At 34.3% G+C, this 23,618-nt stretch overlaps 1 protein-coding gene across 2 annotated transcripts in view; it reads right to left on the bottom strand.

Annotated features, from left to right (window-relative positions):
• The window catches only part of EPHA6 (EPH receptor A6), a gene marked incomplete at both ends in the record, with an annotated part of 972,789 nt that overhangs the window by 765,139 nt on the left and 184,032 nt on the right, over positions 1–23,618 (bottom strand). For both annotated transcript variants that reach the window (XM_080695858.1, XM_080695859.1), the window contains one exon: positions 5,667–6,330. In XM_080695858.1, the coding sequence (XP_080551984.1) occupies positions 5,667–6,330 (664 nt within the window). The remainder of the gene's footprint in view (positions 1–5,666; positions 6,331–23,618) is intronic.

The following is a 23,618-nucleotide window of genomic DNA, read 5'->3' as shown; positions in this document are numbered from 1 at the left end:
TGTATGAACAAGGGAATAAGAAATTCAAAATTTCAGTAATATAACTTTTAGGATACAATCTTACAAAAAATTTAAATACAAGTAAATATAAATCTTTTATAGATATGAATAATACACATAGATATGAGATTATTCTATTCTAAATCACCTTATTGCATCTTGGTCATATAGAAAGCTAGGAGTGCTCAAATTCATTCAAATAAGTTATGAAAATAACCAAACACTCACATACTTTTTTTATTTTATCATCTTCTTTTTTTGTGCATGGCACTGGGGTTCCTGGAAACCCTTCTACCTCCGGGCTACACTCCCAGACCTATTTTTTATATTTTTTTATTTGGAAGCAGGGTCTCCTAATCCAGCGAGGCTGGCTTTGAACCTGTGCGATCCTCCTGTCTCAGCCTCCCAAGCACGGGGATTACAAGCGTGTGCCACCACGCCGACTCTATTTTATCATCTTTAACAGTAACTACCAACATAAACTTATACATTTTCCTCTATCATTTTTCAGCAGCCTGTATTTCAGAGAGAATGTGTCAAGACTGTTCTAACAGTACCCATGTCAGACTACAGAAAGAAAATACAGGCAAACAGGGTCCTGAATAATGAGGGACAGAGCTCTTCTGCTTTGGGTTTGATAGAGATAAGAAAAGCAGGGAAGGAAGTTAGGAGGAAGGGAAGAAAAGAAAGGAAGGGAGGGGGAAGGAAGGAAAGGAGGGAGAATGTTCATAGGCCAAATGGAGAAATATCTGTGTTTCCCTTTTCAATCTCTTATTAGTTACTAATATTTGGCTCCAGAACATTTCCATTCTCAGTAATTTATGGTAGTGACTCATAAAATGATGCATATCAGTACTTTCTAAGGCCTTTCATATTTAAAATATGGCAACCCCCACTAAAGCAAACTATCCTATTTCACAGAAATTAAGAGAAACACTTTACCTGTGCATCTTGATATATTCTACTTTTACTCAGCAGACCTCATTGATCATCACCCAGTGACCACTCACATCAGCTTCTTACCCTTTCTTATCCTTATATATGTAATTGTGTGTGTGTGTGTGTGTGTGTGTGTGTGTGTGTGTGTGTTACTGGAGATTGAACCCAGGGGTGTTCTACCTCCAAGTTATACTCTGGTTCTTTTTAGTTTTTGTTTGAAACAGGGTCTCATTAGGTTTCAGAGAGTTTTGCTACATTGCCGAAGCTGGTATATAACCTGAAGATCCTCTTGTTTTAGCCTCCCAAATACAAGTGTGTGCAACCATGCCTGGCCACATGTAATTTTTAAATATCTTTCTTTCATCTAACAGCTGTCATGAGACAAATAAATAGTAACAAAAAAAAACCCACCTGTGGAACAGAAAAGAGAAGGAAGGATTAAACTTGTGAAAACTTATAAATGACATTTATGCTTGACCTTGAAAGATGAATGGAATTCCATAACAGAAAAAGAAAGAAGAGGGTGCTGATCAAATATAAAAAGCAAACTGTTAAAAAATAAAATATTTAGAAGTAATACAAACAAAATAGCAGATAAAGTATGCCAAGGTTAATGAAAGAACAAGACACAGCCAAATTTCAAAATCCCTTGGATGCCACTTGGAATAAACTACTTTCCATGGATACACAACATAGGAAAAACAGCAGAATAATTTACTGCAACGAAACATACTAAAATTGCTATTAGGATGTAGACAAGAAGCCATTTTAGGGCCTCAAATATCTGAATGGAACATTATATATAAAGACTAGTTAAACCTTAAATAATTACAAAGGAACCAACAAGTCCAGATGTAGAGTACTGCCATAAGAAAAGTTTAAATATGTGACATTTGCTATGGGACTAAATTGACTGTGGAAAATGGAAGGGTAGCAAGAATGTGAGTAAAATATGGAAGATCAGAAAATATATTCCTATGGGGAAAATAAAAGGTCAATAACCCATGTAATATAAGGAATAACTGGTGAGAAGATTGCTATGATAATCTGGCAGAGAGAGAAAATATTTTTTTCTTATTGGTGGATTATAGTCATACATCTTAATGGAGTACAAGATGGTAGAGGCATACAGCACACATCACACTCATTTAGCGTTTCCCCAATTTCAATCCCATTCCCTCCCCTCTTCCTGCTTTTCATGTTTGACTTAGTGATTGACTTTAATATGTAAATGTACATCCTGAAGTTTACAAAATTTCCCTCTTCCCTCTTTCCATCCTCCTCAGCTCAGTCACCTTATTTGTTCATTTATGATTTCACTTTATTGAGTTTCTCCTATGACCCTTTCCTCCCTAGCTTCTGCATATTAGGGAGATAATTGATTTTTTTATTTTTTTTACTTTTTGTGACTGACTAATTTAACTTAGCAGAATGTTCTACAGTTCCATACATTTTCCTTCAAATGACACAATTGTTATTCTTTATAGCTGATTAAAATTCTATTGTGTACATATCCCATAGTTTTGTAATCCAATCATCTGTTGATGGACATCTTGGCTGGTTCCATAGTTTGATAATTGTGAATTGTGTGGCTATGAACATAGATATGCATGCATTACTTTGGTAGTTTTATTTCCATTCTTTTAGGTAGATACCAAAAAGTGGTATGGATAATATGGTAGACTCTTTTCCATTCTTTTGAGAATCCTCTATACGTTTTACAAAGTGGTTACATTAATTTGCAATTCTACCAACAACATATTAGTGTTTATACTTCTCTAATCCTCACCAGCATTTGTTGTTGTTTTCTGTTTTTAATAATTGCCCTTCTAATTGGAGTAGAGTGAAATCTCAAGGTAGTTTTGATTTGCATCTCTTTGATTGTTAATGATGTTGAACACCTCTTAATGCTGTTGATAAAACTATGGAGGTTTCTACACAGTTGTTGAAATTATCAACTGGAACACTGGCAATTCTAATAAATCAGGAGGATGACAGAATTGCTGAGAGACCAGTGATGGAGCCAGAAGCCAAAGATAACCAACTCCAGAGAGGAAATCTGGGCTAAATCAGAGAACATCCCCTATCCCTTTAGTATGGGTTTCTGACAATACAAGATGAATTTCAGCATGACAGTAGACCCTTTTGGAATGGGAGAATGCTTTTGAATCATTTTGACTCTGTCTTATATGTTCTTTGTGTGTGAAGAACATTCCCTTCTCTTTTTATTCTTTTCATCCTCTGGATCTAGAGGGGATGTAGCTATGGCTATGAAGGTTCCTTTCTCCTGATTTTACTTCATTCTCCCTTTTTCTTATACTGTAGAAAAGCACGGGTCATGTTCTTTAAGAATATAAGTCCATTAAGAGAAAGGCCCAGGACATGAGAGGTCATCTTGCATACTCCAGGGCCAGTCAAGCGCTCAGCAGAATTCAGCGTTTTAAAAAACCTCTGTTCAACATTAAGCCTAGCTACTATTGCACACTACATTATTGTGGTTTTAAGCTAGTAAATTTTGTGTTGTTTTGTCTAATAGTTAAACAAAAAATGTTCCCTAATTTATATTTGTATTTATCTCTAACCTACCAAATATAAATTGGAGTGGGTGTTTGGAAATATGAAAAATGAAAAATGTGCCCTAATGTATGTTTTTAGTTATCTCTATAACCTACCAAAGATTAAAGTGGAGTGGGTGTTTTGAAATATATCAAACATCAATAGTTTAAATTGTTTTAAAAAATGAAGAAAGGATATGATTATATATATATATATATATATATATATATATATATATATATATATATATTATATGACACCATTTTTTATTTTCCCAATATACATGTAGTCACATTACTATTTGATCTATGGTTCATTCCTATCAATTTGACACTTATGTATGTGCAACTCAGAGAATTTGCTATAACATTTTTATAATTATCAACAGAAACAATAGTAAAAATTTATTACAAAGGAAAGAAAGAGACATACAAAACATCAAGAAGAAACACATAAGCTGGGCATGGTGGCGCACGCTTGTAATTCCCGCGCTTGGAAGGCAGAGATAGGAGGATCACGTAGGTTTGAAGACAGCCTTGCTGGTTTAAGAGACCTTGTTTCCAAATAAAAATATAAAATATATCTGGGAGTGTAGCCCGGAGGTAGAAGAGTTCCATCCCCAGTACCACCAAAGAAAAAAAAAAGTCTCCAGGTCCATTCTGACTTTCATTTTGTTTATAAATAGCAATTTTTGTTTAATTGAAACCATAAAGTCTGCCATGTACTTTATCTTGATTACAATAACTATTTTATAGATAAGGGAACTGATTTTAAAGATACTAAGCCATGGACATAAGATTCAAGCTTAATTCTTCCAGTTTCTCCAAAACTATGATTTTGTACATTTGTATATTTTGTACATTGTACTTTTGCCCACACCCCCAAGTTTCTGCAAACAGATAAAAATAATAGAGCCAATGACACATAAGACAGACAAGCAAATTTCTGGATAAACTGATGCTGTTTATCAATTTTCCCAAATCTCCTTTGCCAAAAAGTTAAAGAATTTCTAAGGCACAGAAATAAGGATGAAACCTTTAATCATAATTGGTGACTTTGGTCTTCTGGTCAGTGCCATAAAAATAGTGGAGCATCTAACTTACTCTTCAAAAGTCAAGGCACAGCATTCCATAAGCAGATAAAACCTTTTAAAAGTTCATGTATAGCACCTATGACTCTTTTGTGGATGCATGGATCTTTTTGTATTTATTTTGCTTATACAATTTAATGAGTCTGAATGTAGCCTCAAAGTCAATTAATTCAATAGCATGCTATAGAAAAAAACTCTATAAATATTTTACACTGAGAGACAAATATCTGTAATTGCTGTTTACTCAAAAAGTAACTTTATTTCTAGATCTATGTTTGGAGTAAGATTCCTGAACCCAAATATTGTGTTTGAATGAACAGTTGATTTTTACTAAGAGCATATACAATTTTAAATGGATATAATTATTATATTTAATCTTTATAATGAACAAAAAAGGATAAATGTTTCATATTGAAAATTATAGTTACTTCATGGTCATATGTCTGCTAAAGAAATAGCTTTAAACTTAACTAGCATTGTGTAGTGTTAATATTTCTTACTAATTAGATCTTACACAAATATTGTTAGTAAAATAAAAAGCAAATGTGTTATATTCCTGGAAATTGTACTTAGTAGTAGCAAAAGACAAATTAAGCCATAAAATTCCTAAACTTATAAACATATAAATGTGTATAATGTATATATTTTTCAAATAAAACATACAAGATTTTTTATTTGCTTAAATATAGTTTCACTTAAATACTATTCATTTGTTATACTTCAATATAAATTAAATGATTATTTTGAAGCTATCTTTAAATGTCAGTGTTTCTAAATCATCATAGCATGAACTGCAGGCAAATGACTATTGTGAATCCTCACTGCTTTTGTTGCTGCTGTTGATGCTTTCCTTTATAATAATTAAGTGAATAGAGCAACTCATAGCATTTAACTTTTACTAAAAGCAATATGACATACCTTTCCCAAGAAGATAAAATAGTCAGAATTTCTTACAGAAGTCTATTTCTTCCACGATTATGAGAAACCACACCTAAAAACTTATTTGAAAATGATCGCAGAACACACTTTCAAAACTCATTTAAATGCCTGATAAATTATTTAAATGTTTTTTTTTTCTTACCATGGCAAGAACCCTCAATTTCTTCATACCCCATACTGCAGATACACCTTCCGAGAGGAACCAGCCAATCTCCATCAGCTCCACAGTACAGTTTAGGAGTGTCACGCTCTTCTGCACTCTTCACACAAGAGCCCCGAACTTCAACCAAAGAGGAAGAGTCAACCCTTGGGATGGTATCAGGAAACATGGCCAAGTTTCGTACAGTGAAGGGGCACTTTTTGTAGAAAACACGAACAGAAACCAAGGCAATGCAAGCCCCAATGTCTTGAAAAGCCAGATAAAATCCCTTTCTTTCTATAGGCCCCACTTCACGAATTTCAGTGTTGAGTTTGAGGATGCGATCACCCAAATCCATTTGGGTAAAACTCTCATCAGCTGCAATTGTGTCGATCTTTGTATACTGACTTGGCTTGAATTTAATTGAATGAGACTCATCTGATTCCATATAATACAAATTAAATGTCTCTTTGCAGGTTCCCAAGACCCATGGAATGCTGTTACAATCCCTCAGCGTGAATTTCATTTCCACATAAATTTTCTGAGCTGCATCCCGGGAGATCCAATTTGTACGAAGCCAGTTGTTTTGGTTTGGTTCCATTACATTGCAAACCTGGTAAGTGTGAATGGGCCTGTTGTGTTCATCCATTTCAGTGATGGCATCCCACTGCAAAAAGAAGTAAAAATTAATTAAGTGATTGTAAAATGGCAATGATTAAGCAGAAATTATTACTTCCAAATTGCTTCCAAATTACAAAAGAAAAAGATGAAAATGAAGCTATTCAAAGCAACAATGCCATACATTTTATACATAACCCTTTGGTTAAGAATATGATTTTTGGCATCAGCTATCTTGGTTTGAATCTTGCTTTTATACATATCATAATTACATGACCTAATGCAACTTAATTTTAATATCTCTAATTTCCTCAATTGTAAAATGGATCTGATAATATTACCTGCTGCATAAAATTTCTGTAAGCATAAACTATTTAAATATATGTAAAGTAAGCCGGGCGTGGTGGCGCAGGTTTGTCCTCTCGGCATTTGAGGCTGATTGCGGTTCTATAAGCCTCACCTACTTAATGAGGCCCTTTGCAACTCAGTGAGATCTTGTTTTAAAATAAAGAATAAAAAAAAAATAGGGCTGAGGGTGTAGTTCAGAGGTAGAATGCCCCTGGGTTTCATACCCAGTACTGCCCCCCAAAATGTGTGTTTCTGTGTGTGTGCACGCACACACACAAAGTAGTTAAAATAGTTCTTGGCACAGTAAAAGAACACAAAATAATAGCCACTGATTAAAATAACTACACATGATGAAACATGCACTTTGTTTTCCCATCTGTCCTTATACCCAATTTGCCATAGACTGTACTATGTTTATCGGTATTCAATTAAATATTTACATGCTTATCTTGAGAGAAAAGAGACAACTTCAGATTTACACGAAAGTACAGCAGTTAGTGAACAACATCCCTGCCTTTTCTGGAGCTTACTCTAAAGTGTGAAGACAATAACTGCAAAAGTGACTAAAGAAAATAATATGGTAGAAAGTATAATGGAGATAAGTGGCACAAATATGAAGAGGAAGAGTTTTAAGGAAGCAGTATGGAAGAGAGAATTCAAACATGAAAGGCACTAAAGGATATACTGAGGAATACTGACTGGGCCCTGTAAGCACACTAGGTAAAAAGAAAGTCAGAGGCTAAGCCACCAGTACTTATAAATATCTTAAGCACTCTGGCTTTTACTTGGAGGCAGATCACTAGACTAACTTGATTCCTGAGTGTTACATACAAACATTCTGCCACTAAATTGTTTGGAAAACTCCTTTACCTTTTTAAAAATAAATTTAATAAAATATCTGAAATCAATTGGTATTATGAGTATTTATTTATGTGTTTTCTACTGCATATATCTCTACTGTGAATTCAGACTGCACATAACAGAATTTTCAATAAATAAGAAGACATTCTAGTATCTTTATATTCTTTTTGAAAAAAAAAACCTGACATTCATCTGAGTTTATCATTTCTATTAGAGTATACTGGAAATGATTAACCACTTCTTAGAGTGAATAAAAGCTCTATTTCTTGATACCATACTTCAGTGATTTATAATAAGATTATTTAACACATTCTGTTTGCAGTTTCTCATTTTAATTGGTTATAGAGAGTCACTTAATCAAAGCTGGTTGAATTTCAATTAGTACAGTTTCCAAAAGAATGACTACTTTCTTCAGCATGTAGGACTGTTGGGGCACTAAGCACTTTTAATTATGTGCTGTAAATTTCTACAAATAATTGAATTATCCTTCAAGGAAACTTAAATACAATCTTTATCTTAAAAATTCATTTGTAAGTAGCTTCCCTGAAATTCAGAGTATATTCTCTAGAAAAATGAGTTCCTTTCCAATGTGGATATAATTTTACAAAATATGTCCATTGTTCATCAGGGGTAATCGACTTATATGAAATTACTCATCTAAATGCTTTTGATCTTAGCCTATCATGGATCTTATGTTACTTTTACATTTAAATTAAAAGCAAACCAATGCTCTCATAGCTGATTAAGACTGTAAACTAATCATTACAAATATATCTATGAAGCAAGATAATATTAAGATATATGATGGGCCAGGTGTGGTGGCGTACACTTGTAATCCCAGCGCTTGGGAGACTGAGACAGGAGGATCGCACAGGTTCGAAGCCAGCCTCAGCTACTTAATGAGGCTCTCAGCAACTTAGTGAGATGCTGTATCCAAACAAATGATAAAATAGGGCTGAGGGTATAGCCCAGAGGTAGAAAGCCCTGGGTTCTATCCCTAGTTCCACACACACACAAAAGATATATGACATAATATAATAATAAAATCTGAGAACTATCAAGACCAATGAGCAAAATTCCCAACACTTTATATACAGAACTTCCAAAGTCCTCATTTATTATTTTTATTATTTTAGATAGATTGCTGATCAAACTTTATTTCCCAGGAAGTATATGTAATTATTGCTTATACAACATCCTCCATTCTTCCATATAGGAGTATAAAGGTATATTACCTTTAAATTCTATTTGAATAATTAACTTTTAATACCTCCAGAACGTATTTCTTCATATTAACAAAAAATAATAACATGTGCATCAAACAACCAACTTTTAGCCGAGCATGGTGGTGTATGCTTGTAATCCTAGCATTCAGGAGTCTGAGACAGGAGGACTGCAGTTCTCCGACAGCCTCAGCTACTTAGGCCCTCCAAAACTTAGTAAGACCCTGTTTCAAAATAAAGAATAAAACATAGGGCAAGGGGTGTAGCTCAGAAGTCTATTGCCTCTGGGTCTATCCTAGACCCGCAAAAATAAAAGAAAAAAAATTTTTAAATTTGAAATTAATTTACATAAAATATGAAAAATTGCCTTTTGTTTGGTAAGAGTTTATAAATTTATTATACTGCTTTAAAATATTTTGGGTTAGAAAAATATTAAGAGGAAGAGCAGAGACTGGAGAAAAATCACACAAGAAAATTCTCAAATACAATGCACAAAGATATTAACATGGTGGATCATTTTTGTTAAATTTGTGATGTTTGAGGAACAATATTATTTCTTCTCTCATGAATGAGAGTCTTTTTTCTATTAAAAAGAAATTAAAATTGGACTCAGGAACTAAAGCAAACAAAACAGATCAATTGCTAAATTTCATCTTAACCAAAAATAGAGGAAGTAATATATATTAGATTTTAAAACTTGAATCTGATTCCCTAAATGAAGAATATAAATTCAAGATTGGCACAAATGTAAAACTCTATAAAATTATTATAAAAGTTAATTTCAGTATATATAGGAATTGTACTATATTTTAGGAATAATATTCTTATAAGTTTTTTATAAAAATTATATATTATAGGTATAATGTTTTCTTTGAAAATAATAAATTTATATGTACATATATGTATGTTAATATAGTATACAATCTTTTAGTTATAATTTTAAGTATATAAATGAATTTGGCATAAATTGGAAGACCAAGGCAAAAATGTTAGTCCAGGGCTCAAATACTGTGCCTAAATACTGTGTGTGTGTGTGTGTGTGTGTGTGTGTGTGTGTGTGTGTGTGTGTTACTGGGAATGGAATCCAGAAGCATTCTACCGCTGAACAACACGCCCAGCCCTATTTTTTTATCCTTTATTTTAAAATAGGGTCTCATTGAGTTACAAAGGTCCTCACTAAGTAGCTGAGGCTGTCTGCTAACCATGATCCTCCTGTCTCAGCCTCCCAAATGCTGCTATTACAAGCATGTGCCATCATGCCTGCGTACATGATAATTTTTAAGTAAAATAAAACTTTAAATATGCTTTATTTTTTACTTTGTAAATACAACTTCATAATCAGCTGGGAAGCCAAGTTCATATGTAAATATTTGTACTCTTTAGAACTGCAAAGAAGTGTGTGGGGTCCATTGAGAGTCAGCTCCTAACCTTCAATGCTGCTTTTTTCTGTTTCATTCCCTGACTCTCGTCTATCTCTTACTGTTGGGAGGCTTCACTTATGCATAGACATGAGCACATTGTCCTTCACATACAGGTGGTGCCCCTATAGTGCCCCAAAAAGCTGCCAACTTTGTTCCTTCATTCAACTTGAGTTGAACATACCAGTGCCCAGCCATCTATTGGAGGAAGATCCCAACAAAAAGCTGTGGAGTTAATGAAAGCACACTTGAGCCCATTTGAACAAAAAATTATGGAATCTCTAATGCCTATGGTATAGTATAAAAGGAAAGCATAGGATTGAAGAGGCAAATCTCCTCATTCCTCAGCTTCATGAAAGGACTGAAGTTTGAGAAGATATGGGGCAAGACCATGTAGAGCTCTACACACAGAGCATGTTTGCCTTTCCTGGGTTTAATGATGGTAGTAATAAAAAATTCAGTTTGGAATGTGAAAATTCTTAATTGCTTTTTAATAACACAGTTAAATGAAATATTCCAAAACTTTCTTGGTTCTACATCATCAGAAGGTGGCTAATGTAATTTTTTGTGTGTGTGGTACGGGGGTTCCTGGAAGCCCTTCTACCACCAGGCTACACTCCCAGACCTATTTTTATATATTTTTTTTTAATTTGGAAACAGGGCGTCTTAAGCCAGTGAGACTGGCTTCAAACCTGCTCAATCCTCCTGTAACCACCTCCCAAGTGCAGGGATTACAAGTGGGCATCACCATGCCCGGCTCATGTAAATATTTACATTAAAAACTTTTACCTCATGAAATAACACTGTGAATCTTGTTTGATGGTAAAAACTGTTAAAGGTAGAGCTTACTGGAAGGAAGTTTTATCAGTGAGGGGCTGTCCTGGAAGAAGATATTAGGACATCCAGATCCTTCCTCTCTCTCTTTCTTTGCTTCCTGACTGTCATGAGGTGAGTAGACCCTCCATCACACACTCATACATGATGTACTATGCCACTCCAGACCCAAGGGCAACCAGAGCCAGTTACCATGGACTTAAGCCTCTAAAATGGAGCCAAAATAAAACTTTCCTCCTTACAAGTGGGTCATCTAGGTGTTTTGTCACAGTGATAAAGATACATTTAACACACTTATAAAATAAGCCACCAGTATACAATGAAGAAAAATGCTCAGTAAGGCAAAACAAATCATTCGTATTTTTGCAGAGAATATTTTGCAAATTATTTGTCTTTTTATGGCCAGGAGGAAAACTACAGAGTACTACTTCTGTCTTATGGCTATCTTATGAGCACTTTCTTTAGATCAAGGAATAGATATATAAGTTTCAAAGTGATTGAATAAACAGTTTTTTTTTAATAAATTTCTAGTTTTGTGTTCAATGAGATTTCATTAAGTAATACTGAGTTGTACTCCAAGGAATTCTTCCACATTCTACACTGTTACCTTGTATGTAATGACTACTGAGAAAACTGTTCATACAGTGAACTTACTATACAAAATTTAAACTCATTTGGACCTCATCAGTTCAAAAAAGTAAGACAGATATCTTCATTTTCATGATACCTGAAAGAAAACCAACTAATATAAATTAAAGCAATTGTCCAATGATGCTCTAAGGGCTAGAAATAAGTCTTGTAACTTTATTTTCTGTATTAAGTGATCTTACAAAAATTTTCTGGAGAAAGTTGAGAAGATGGAAAAACTGCCATTACCAAGAGTGACAGACTCTTAAACAACAGAAGGCTGGGCCTGAAGCATGCTTTTCATAAGCAAATCTGCTAGTCTGGAGTCTAAATCCTAAACACCTCCTTTCAGTTCTCATATAGCACCTGTATATCCCCTTCCCCAAATCACCTAAGGCTGGGTGTCAGGCACTTAGAGATTACACTTGGAGCACAAAGGAATTATTTAAACTAGTCATCTGTAGGTGTTTAATCTGCCCTGCCTTGCCTTCCCTCAGAAGTCTCCTTTCAAGGCTGACCTAAAGGTCTGTGGTCTTTCATATCATATTTTTACTTTCTCTCTGAGACTTGCAAGCACACTACATTTTTCCAAGCCTTCTTCTATTTATTTTCCGGTGGACAGAGTAACTATATCATACCACATCCAAAATATACATTCTTAGAATAAATTAGTCATATGGCTTAAAACGTTCTCCCTGAAAAACCTTTGAAGGACAGCAAATTTGTGCTAAGACAAATTCTTGTAGTGTCTTCATCAAGCAAGGCACTGCAAGAGACAAAACATCCATTCATCACCTGTAATTCATATGTCCACTCCTCAATCCAAAGAAAGCAACTCATAAAATAATCATAAGAAAAAATAAATTTTGTTTTACTCATGAAGGCTATAAAAAAGCTATAGTTTCCAAATGGTCTATACTGCAGAAGGAAATATAATTTTATTTTTACTTTACTGAGATATTTTGTATATTACATGTTGGTGGAACATTTTATATTTATTACTAAAAATATAAGATATTAGAAGAAAAAAGAAAATCTAATGAAAGAATTGGGCTATTTTGGTGCAGTGCTTATTATATAAAAGCAAGCAGCTTACAGAATTGAACTACTTAATAAAAGAACTAATGAAAGGTTTGCTTATTTTCACCCTATAATTTCTACAATTACCAGGTTTATGTACATATAAATATTTCACAGCAAGAAAACAAGTTATAAGTATGTTTGTTTTAAATAGGGGTAGCAATTTTCACTCACTATATATAAATGTATATGATACATGGAATAATTTGCCAAAATATATGCATGTAACTTGGTGCTTTAATGGGAATAAGAATGATTTTATACTGAAGATCTTCTTGAATTCCTATTCGATGTGAACATTTGCTAGAAGTGATGGAGGTATAAGAGCTTTGAGCACTTACTTCTTAGTCCATTTATGCCTGAGGGTTCTTTAAAAATCCATCTCCACCCACATATAAAGTTTTGTTTCCATAGAAAGCTAAATAAACTAGGCCAAAAAGCTGAATTCCTTTTGGGCTTAGGAAGATAAAACAAGAAAATGAATTTTCAAGGAAACTAACAGTCATTGAAGAATAAGACAGCTTTCTTTTCTCAGAGAATAAAATAAGGCAATCACATAACCTTTCTAGGCATAGACTGTTTGGATGATATATGGGTAAATTGACCTATATATCCAAAGCCCTAAAGTAAATATCTCAAATTTATACCTTTTCCTTTTGAAAATCTTGAGAATTCAACTGAAATAAAGACATTGATTTCAAAACAAACTTAGAAATTTTAAGATGTAAGTAGATAGTTTGTTTCTCAAAATAAAACTGACTGTTGAAAACTGTAATGTAACTGGGTGTGGTGGTGCATGCTTGTAAGGCCTGCGTTTGGGAGGTGGAAACAGGTGCATCGCACAGGGTCGAAGCCAGCCGTGCTGGCTTAAAAAAAAAAAAAGAAAGAAAACCCTAATGTATTTTCAAAGGTCAGTAATAAGTCCTGAAAACTTTAGGTACAGAAAAAAAAAATCAGTTACTCTCTGACTACTATGCTTGCCTCTGTATCTCTTGAAAGTGAGGAGGAGGGAATCAGAAGTTAAATAACCTGGGACACTACACAGCTGCAGGTATAGTCTGATTCAAAGGGGGAGAAAGAATAGAAAGAAAAAATCAGTAAAAATCTGAGATTCTATGTACTGAAAGTAGGGAATAGTGCAAGAGGCATTATAATAGCCTTGAAGTAGGAGATATTACAGAGAAGTATTTTTACCTTTCTTTCCTAAATGAATAAGTACTTATTTATAAGTATGGTAAATCTCTTTCCTCTCTTCACTTTTATCTATCCTTTATTTTTATTAATATAATGCTTTTTTTTTTTACATGTATCATACTAAAAATGGCATACATTCAGACAGTGCTTGGTGCTCTCCCCCCTCCCACTTCCCCTTTCCTCTTCTCCCAACAATGGTTGGTCCCAACATGGTTGACCATGTTACATTCATACTTTTACACATACTCAAATGTAGCTCCTCCATTAATCAACCTCAACCTTCTTCCTCTCCTACCCTTCCATTCTAGCTTTGCTGAGGTTTCCCTTCCATTATCTGGAGTCACTCTGGTATTCCTACTACTCCCTAGTTTGGGCATATTGGAGAAGACATATGTCCCTTCTCTTTCTGTGCTTAGCTGATCTCATTTAACATAATGTTCTCCAGGTATTTCCATCTTCTTGGGAATGACATTATTTTGTTCTTTTTATTGCTGAGTAAAATTCTTTGTACTATTTACCTTAGGATCAACATTATTAAGTCTTGAATTTATTTATGCCTCCATTTGTATCAGATTCCAAATAAAGAAATATGTGTAACAATTCTTTTTGTTTTATATTACTCAAAATGTGGTTGTGATACATATATGCATGAAGGGGCTATGCAAAGGAAATAGTTTATAAGAAACTATCTTTTACAAAACATAAATTCACAAGACCAAATAACTTTCTAAATTGTCTATTGTTACATAGGCAGATAATTAACTAATATGGCAATAAAATGGTTTATTTTTCAATTATTACCAATAACCATTGATCTAAATTTAGGTTAAAAATAACAAAGAAAGAATAACAAAGTCATGATAAATTTATAATTATTATTCCAATTTTCTTTAAAACTTGTTCTCAACAGCACCAGGATCCAGAGAGGAAAGGTAAACAAGGAGCTGAAGTGAGTAGCTGTGGATCATTCGGTATAATTCAGCAGTTCTTTTAGCTCAAAGAACTCCTAAAACTCCCAGTGGCAAAGCTCATCACGCCTTCCAGGGACTCAGAATGGAGCTCAAAACCAGAAAAGAAATATGCCAGCCTCACGGCCAAGAGCGTGACAACACTACCATATTGCCAGCAGCTACAGCAAGTTCACTGCACCCCACCACAGCTCCAGATTTGCACGCACAATAATCATGAGTAAAATTGTGGCCCTTAAAGGAGAAATCCCTGTACTGCATTCCCAGGGACTTGCACGGCTTTGATAATCTCCTTGGGTCAGATACTTTGCAGTCCAACCCAGTGAAGGAGTAGAGATACCACACCCTAGTCACAGCTCCCCATGGGAAAACACTTAGCCTGGCACCCCCACGGTCTCATGTAGCCTCAATGAACTTCCTGGGTAGGAGACTTTGTGATACAACCCAGTAAAGGAGTAGTGGCGGCTGAGATTACAATAGACTCGAGATAGCACAATAAGTGAAGTCGTAGGGACCCAGGGAAGGCACAAAATTCTGAATCATCAGAAAGAGGAACAACAATAGAGAAATGAATGCCCACAACCCCATATTATCAGAACCCAATAACACAGAAATTCAGAGAACTCCAGAAGAGCAAATCAGGAATATAACTGTAGAAATAATACAGGACTTTTGTAAAGAATTTAGAGAGAGTCTAAAAGAAATAAAGGAAGCCTTCAATCATTGAGGTAAAGGCCTCAATTCAAAATATAAACAATCGATTAGACCACATGGAGAATAGACTCTCGCTCCTAGAAGATGATCACTCCAAAAACAATTGCATAATTTATAACTTAGAAAAGAAATCAGATAGCAAGAATCTGACATTGAAGAAATATGGGCCCATTTTAAGAGAGCTAACCTAAGAATAATTGGAATAGAGGAGGAAAATCCAGACTAGAGGATGAAAATCCAGAATAGAGGAGGAAAATCCAGACTTCCCAAACCAAGTCATGAAAGCCAGAAGGGCATGGAGTAACATATTCCGAACTCTGAAAGAAAACAACTTCCAGCCAAAAATTTCCTACCCAGCAAAACTATCTATCAAATTAGATGGGGAAATAAAAAGCTTCCATGACAAACAGAAACTGAAGGAATTTATGTCTTCAAAACCCGTGCTAGAGAAAATACTCAAAGAGATTAACTACAAAGAAGAAATAGTTAATACACACCAGAACCAGAGAAACAAGATTTTTCATCCAGCAGACAACTAAGCAAAGAAGAATATATTCATATGTTTATAGGTTAAAATCTTTGGAGATTTATTATTTATTTCAGTCTTTTACCTATTTCTAAATTGTATTTCTAAATTGTATTTCTAAATTGTATTGTTTGCTTTTATTGTTGCTAATTTTTAGGATCTCTATTTGGAATATTAATATACCTTCAGATATAGCATTTGGAAATATTTTATCCCATTCTATCAGTAACTTTTAACTCTGTTTACATTATATTTGGATGTACAATTTTTTTTTTTATTTTTTAGGAAGTTTGTTTATTCTTTGGTTGCCTGTGCCTTTGAAATCATATCCAAGAAATCACTGCCAATTTCAATGTTGTGAAGTGTCATGACCCAGGTTTTCTTCTAAAAGTTTATAGTCTTAAGATTTACATTTAGGTCTTTAATTTATTTTGAGTTAATATTTGTATATGGTGTTAGGTAAGGGTCCAATTTTATTCTTTTTCATGTAATTATTATTTTTCAACAATATTTAGTGAAAAGATTATTATTTCCTTCATCAAATGTTCTTAGAAACTTTGCAAAAATAACTTGACCATATATGGAAGAATTTATTTCTAGGCTTTTTATTTTACTCCACTGGTTTATATATCTGCCTTTATAGCAGTACTACACTGTTTCAATTATTGTAGCTCTATAAGGTTTGAAATCAGAAAATGTACATCTTCTAGCTTTGTTCTTTTTCGAGATTGTTTTGGGTAGAGTTCATATTTCATGTTAGGATAGATTTTTTTCTTAAAAAATGTACGATAGTTTTACCTTTAAAAAAATATCCTCTGGTAAGAAAGAAAGCAAAAAGAAATACTGAAATGTTATCTCTAAGTGATCAAAAGTTTGATATCAGACAAATGAATCTGGTATGTGAGATTATCATTGTTAATTTTGGATAAATTGCTATAATATTAGATGTCAACCACTAAGCCAAGCATGGGAAGGAGGGATCGGGAGGGAATGGGGTGAGGATTGGGTAGAGGCTAACTGGGTGATGTGTGCATGTATGTCTACACAAGTGTTTTATCCCATTATGATGTATGAATACAGTGCACCAATTAAAAAAATAAGATAAAACTTGTTCTCAAATATTTTGTAGTTTAACTAGTGACTATAGGTAATCATTCTCAGATAACTAAATTTAAAAGGAAATAGGAAATGAAGAAAAGAAGGAAATCTTCACTTTCATTTTAAGAATGCTTGAGAATCAAGAGAAGCTTTCATTTGATAAAATGATATATATTGTATTCATTCCAAATATTCTTTTTCTCATCTTGTATAAGCCAAATTAACTACAGTTGCTGAATGTATACAGGCATTTTGTTATGTAACTTTGTAGTGGCTTAATTTATTAAGCATATGCCTCTCATATTTTCTATAAAAGTAGAGCTTTTAAAAGGGGCTTCGTATTCTAATGTGATATTTTCCTCACAGCCATTTAAATATTCACTTTGAGTCAATATACTGACATGAACTTAGAAAATTAGTGCTCCGAATTCTGCTGCTAGGCATGTAGTTAATAACATAAATCTGTTTTTGCAGCAGAAAAGTGAAGGCTCTGCATTTAAATGATAACTAGTTTCGGATAATAAAACAAGAAGCAAAATGTATCATGTGCAGATACATTTCTATTTCACTTTGGGCAAACATAAAACTTTTTTATTAGCACTACAAAGATATTTAATTTAAAAAGGTATGAATTCAGTGGTATATCTAGAAGACAACTGCTGAGACTATGTAAGTTTTACAAATAAATTTATTACTTTGGGTGGATATTTTTCTGTAATAGGACCAAAATATTATAGCAATAAAAATAATTTCCACTAAGAAGAAATGATAAGCACCATTTTAAAAGCTTTCAAATATCCATAAAGATTAAAACATTTTCAATAGTGTCTATCTTCTACATGTCCAAACGCATTAAATGGTATTATCAAAATTTAAAATTTTATTTAACTAGTGAATAAGATACTAAACATATCACCTTCAAATATAAATGGAATTTTTATAATAAGAGATGTATAAAATATGAGTACTATACTAGGTATCATAGGACTTAATGAATATAGAAAACAGAATATTTTCATAATCCATTTTAATTGTATTTTGTATGGTAAAGAAAATACAGTATATCATATTGATCTTATGGCTGAAAGAACTAAAGAAATTGATTCATTTGTATTTACAAAGAAAAGATTTGACACAAAAACTATTTGTATAGTCATAATCATTCATATGAAGGTTTTAATCTGAAATAAATGTAAGTAGAATTCAAGCTCTATGAAGGTAAGCACTTTGCCTTTTTCATTTCTGTATCCCTATTATCAGGGGAATATAACTCTAGAATCATAGTAAGTTCTTGATTTTGTTGAATGTGAAAATAAATAATAGAAAGATTGAATACTTAATTAACCATTTATAGGTCAAGATTAGCAATGTCACATGTTGATGACATATACAAGGGAGAGAAAGGAATATGGTGACAAAGTCAGGGCACTTGCATGAGCCTGTCTCTATTTTGTCTTGCAGAGCTCCAAACTGAGCAAAATTCCACATCTCAGACTTAATGGGAGCTAGAAACGAAACAGAGAGAAACTCAAAAATACCTACAAGGCCACCATTAAATATCCAGTGGGAAAATAAATTATTATCATTGTAGGCATACAGCAAGATTTTGTATTTTGTTTCCAGGCATGTGAAACATGTGTACACATGTCGAGGTCAATAAAACTGAAAAGAGAGGCTGAATAACATTGCCGGAACTGTTAAGCCCTTTGCTATATGATCTGTCCTTTCATATATGTATATTACATAACTCACATGTTATGGTATTGTATATGGACTCTAAGATTTATTAATGCGGATACTTAAGGGGAAAGAAATTTATGAAAACTGGGTATTTTCTCAGTACTCTTTAGAATGTATTTTTTTTTTTTTTACATCAGTATGAGAACTCTGGCCATTAGGAAAGCATCAACGATGGTCAACCACACAGATCCTTCTCTTTTATTTTTTTCCTGTTATCTCTTTGCTTCTAAACCCAGCAAGCATCTTGGGCAAATATTTAAAAGTTGAAATATGTGACATTGTTTGTTTTATAAAGATATAATGGATAATTTGTATAAGTTAGGTTCATTGTGTATAAATTTGGTATCCAATATAACAATTTGAATTATAAATAATCATTAAGTTGGATAATATAGAAAGTCCTTCCCCACAAGATAGCTAAGATAGGTCAGTCAAGTTGGTGATGCCTGTCCATTAATCATTTATGCATTATTAATACAAATATAGGAATAAAGTAAAACAGCAACAAAATGAAGATAGGAGAACAATAGCATGTGCTGTGGATCCACCTTGCTGAACAGCAGAGCTTTGGAAGACCTGAACAGTCTTATGATCAGCAACCTGAGGCCTACTTCACAGATATCAAGATCACAAGCCACAGAACACAGCCCTGCAAGGACAGGACAGAGACGGACGGCTACATCCACTTCTCTGTCTTTCCCAACCCTCGTTTCACTGCCCATCCAGTGTAGAGGTGAAGGCACAATTTTCAGGGAGGTGAATGTAGTTGCCTCATGGGGAAACTAAAAAAGAGACCATAAAAAGAAGGTGGGAATAAAAGCAGACTATGGCAGCACACTACACATGAAACTCTGAGGAATACACAGGATGGAAAGCTACAGACCAACGCAGCAGTCTCTGTGGAGACCATGGAGTCCCATATCTGCCTTTGGATGCTCGCCCTAGGGCCCAGCACTTGGAATCAGAGCAGAGACACCGGGCCAGGGACTCACTACAAAAGACAGGGCTTTGGGCCTGCAAACTGATTCTTTTTCTCTAGGTTTCCCAGAATGTGTGAATCATGCTCAAGAACCTACTGCTACTGCAATAATTAGACGTTAATCAGCATCTACTCAGACCCAAGAGGGCTACACAGACCAACTGCAAGAGTTTGTTTTTATTGTTGTTTTATTATTTTTCTTTTCTCTTTTCCTTTTTTGTTCTGTATGTTTCTTTGTTTGATGTTGCTGCTCTTAAGTTGTATATTTGTAGTATTTTTTTTAACCCTCTTGTGTGTTCTCCTTCCTATCTCCTGGACGCTAGTGAATGCTGAGTAAGTACCCTGAGACACACTCCCAAAGTCCAGCCTTGAAAATCCCCCTCCTAGCAACCAACAAGGGCCAGCCCCTCCCTGTATCTCCTAATTTGCCTCCTAAGCAAAGTAGGAGAAAGGTGGAGCAGGGGAGCAGGAGAGCAGGCTTGAAACAGAGCTTTGGAACAGTTTTCACATCTCTTAAGCAAGCCCCAAGGGCGGGGGGTGGGGGGGAATAGCAAGGGAACATCCAAAGCCACAAGGGAAATTAGCTCTTTCTCAGTGAGACACTTTTATTCATTCCCAATTAAGCAACACCTAAGATTACTTTATATATTTTTTTCCTTTTCTTTTTGTTTTGGTGGTAAAGGGGGTAGAACACAGAGGCTTTCTACTGCCACGCTACACTCCCAGACCTATTTTTTTTAAATATATTTTATTTGGAAACAGGGTCTCACTAAGTTGCTGAGAGCTTCACTAAGTAGCTGAGGCTGGCCTCGAACCTGTGTGATCCGCCTGTCTCAGCCTCCCAAGCGTGGGGATTACAAGCGTGCACCACCACACCTGCTCTTTCTCTCTTCTTGCTGTGAACAAGCAAGAGACTGCCTGTGATCTGTTTTGTCTGTCCGATTCCTAATGAACTTGTCTGCCAGTGCCTTGCATTAAATCCATTTTCTATTACTATACTTTAATATTCTAGAGGCTACAAGAATGCTCCTTTATTTTTACATTCTCTAATTTTTACTATATATCACCTAACTATACTCAAACTGTACCAGTATTAGGAAGAGGTTTCAAAATGTATTAATGTACCAGTATTGGGAAAGATTTCCAATTTTAAGATACATCTTTGTAGTAAAGAAAGCCAGGAGCTTCAGGAAAAAGGGCTTTTTTACATTTTTAAAGATAGGCAAAGTTCCTCAAGGATGTGAGAAAATCCCAGATTCTGGAGAAGCTACTTAATACATTTTGGGAGTGTAACAAAAGGTGTGGGGGTCTGTGCCAGAGACAGAGCTACCCCCCTGTCCCAGAGGAAGCAGTTCTAGCTGGGTTGGAGACAGAGCCTGGGTTAGAGCTATGGCAACACATCTACATATCAAAGGACGTGCTACAGATCTGGTCAGGCTGGTTATAAGAATGGTCTACATGTTGTATCTTTGGTGAATTTGTTTGAACCCCTCCCCCCCCATGCCAGTCTTGAATGGTATGGGGCTGTAACTGTATTCTGTATTTCTATCTTTTTAATAAACTTCTTTAAATCTTAAGCAAGAGTCCAGGCTAATGTATATTTATACTTAGCTCAGGACAAGAACCCACACTTTTTATCTTTCTGTGGTTTGAGGGAAATTGTGTCCGGGACCCTAATGGGGGTCCCCAGGGACACAATGATAAAATGATAAAACAAATGATAAAACAAACTCTTATTCTACTTGATTTAATTTCTAACTTACCCTATTATTATATCCTTTAGTCCCTTCATCCTCTCTCAACTTTCACCATTTAATACAATACAATTGTATATATCAATTGACTCCTCTAAGTCCTTATTGCTGAAGTTGGTCCAAATAGCTGAGTCACCAGAAATAACTGCCAAATACTAAGAAAGAAACTAATCATAGCTGATAGAACGTTCTTTTTTTTTTTTTTTTTTTTTTTTTGATGGTACTTGGGACAGAACCCAGGGACCTTCTACCTCTAGCCTACATTCCCAGACTTATTTTATATTTTATTTGGAAACAAGGTCTCTTAAGCCAGCTGAGGGTGGCTTTGAACCTACATGATCCTCCTGTCTTAGCTTCCCAAGCGTGAGGATTACAAGCATGCACCACCACGCCCGGCTCTGACAGAACCTTCTAACAGTCTGCACACACTGAATTTTAATAATACACAGGGTACCAACTGCCCTGCTCATACCTCTGAGTTTGCTCTGAATTTAAAGGTGACACACAGGTCTCCTGGAATAACTGCAACTAGTACTGTTGATCTAGAGGTAGACCAACAATGGGGTGATACAGGACACAAACTCAAAAATCAGTAGTAAAGAATAATAAATTATTATCAGAAATTCAGTAGTACTCCTATGGTAGAGGCTATTCACTTTTAAGGTATACCCTGAAGTTAATATCTGTCTCCAGAATATGATACTATTAAAGGATAGATATTAGACATAGGAAACCCACAGAGCAAAAAATAACTATCAGAAGTAGCAAAGATATAAACCTAAGAAGCTTGAAATAATTGAAAGAAAAATAGTGAGGAATCAATGAATTCCCACAATCTCACCTAACAGAAACTGTACCAACACAGAGTTGAATACTAGAAATAGAATTTAGAACTTCAATAGCAGAAATACAGAAAATCAAAGGTAAATTCCCTAATGTACATGATGTACATTCACAAACATATCAAAGTCAATCACTAAGCCAAACATAAGAAGCAGGAAGGGGGGAGGGAATGGGATGGAAATTGGGTAAGGGCTACATGAGTAATGTGTGCATGTATGTTTCTATCATCTTGTACTACATTGCTATATATAAAATCAATGCACCAACAAAAAGTAAAATGTATAAATAAAAATAACAGATAAAAATATGGTAAAAATAAAATAGTCAAGAAAGAGCCTGGATGAAGTAAAAGATCAAATCAACAAAGAACTTGATACCTTGAAAAGAATCAAAAAGAAATTGAAAAATGGAAGGATAAAATAATTGAAAATCAGACATCAATGCAAACTAAAAATGGTAGACTAGACCACATGAAAAAAATCTTACACTTAGATGACCACTCCAAAAATAAATGCATAGTATATAATTTAGAGAAATCAATTCTATAGCATGAGTTGGACATCTAAGAGAAATTGGCCTAGAAGAAGGCCAAAAGCCAAAACCAAAGAAAAAATCTTTTTAGAGAATTAGTACCAGAAAAATTTTCAGACAAATAAAATTAGGCCAACACACAGGTAGAGAAAACATAAAAAACCTGAAAGAGACAAAATAAGATAAAAGATTTAGTATGTCATATAATAATCAAATTGATTGATATTGAGACAAAGGAGAGAATTTTAAATTAAATAAGAGTAAAAGGACAAGTGTTATTCAGATAAAAACCAATAAGAATTACCCCTGACTTATCAAATCAGGTCATGAAAGCTAGAGGGCCTGGAATGACAAATTTCAAACATTGAAAGAAAACAACTTCCAGCCAAGACTCCTCTACCAAGCAAATATATCTTTTAAATCTGATGGAGAAATAAAAATCTTCAATAACAAACAGAAGATAAAAGAATGTATGTCATCCAAACCAACACTAGAGAAAATACTCAAAGAGATAAATTACAAAGGATATAAATATCTCTGAAATAAAGAAACAATGATTTTCATCCAATTAACAGCTAAACCAAAAACTAACAAACACT

Source organism: Muscardinus avellanarius, assembly GCF_963383645.1.
Source record: "Muscardinus avellanarius genome assembly, chromosome: 5".
Taxonomy (NCBI): domain Eukaryota; kingdom Metazoa; phylum Chordata; class Mammalia; order Rodentia; family Gliridae; genus Muscardinus; species Muscardinus avellanarius.
The sequence above is the reverse complement of the archived record's forward strand: the minus strand, read 5'-3'. Positions and strand labels throughout refer to the sequence as shown.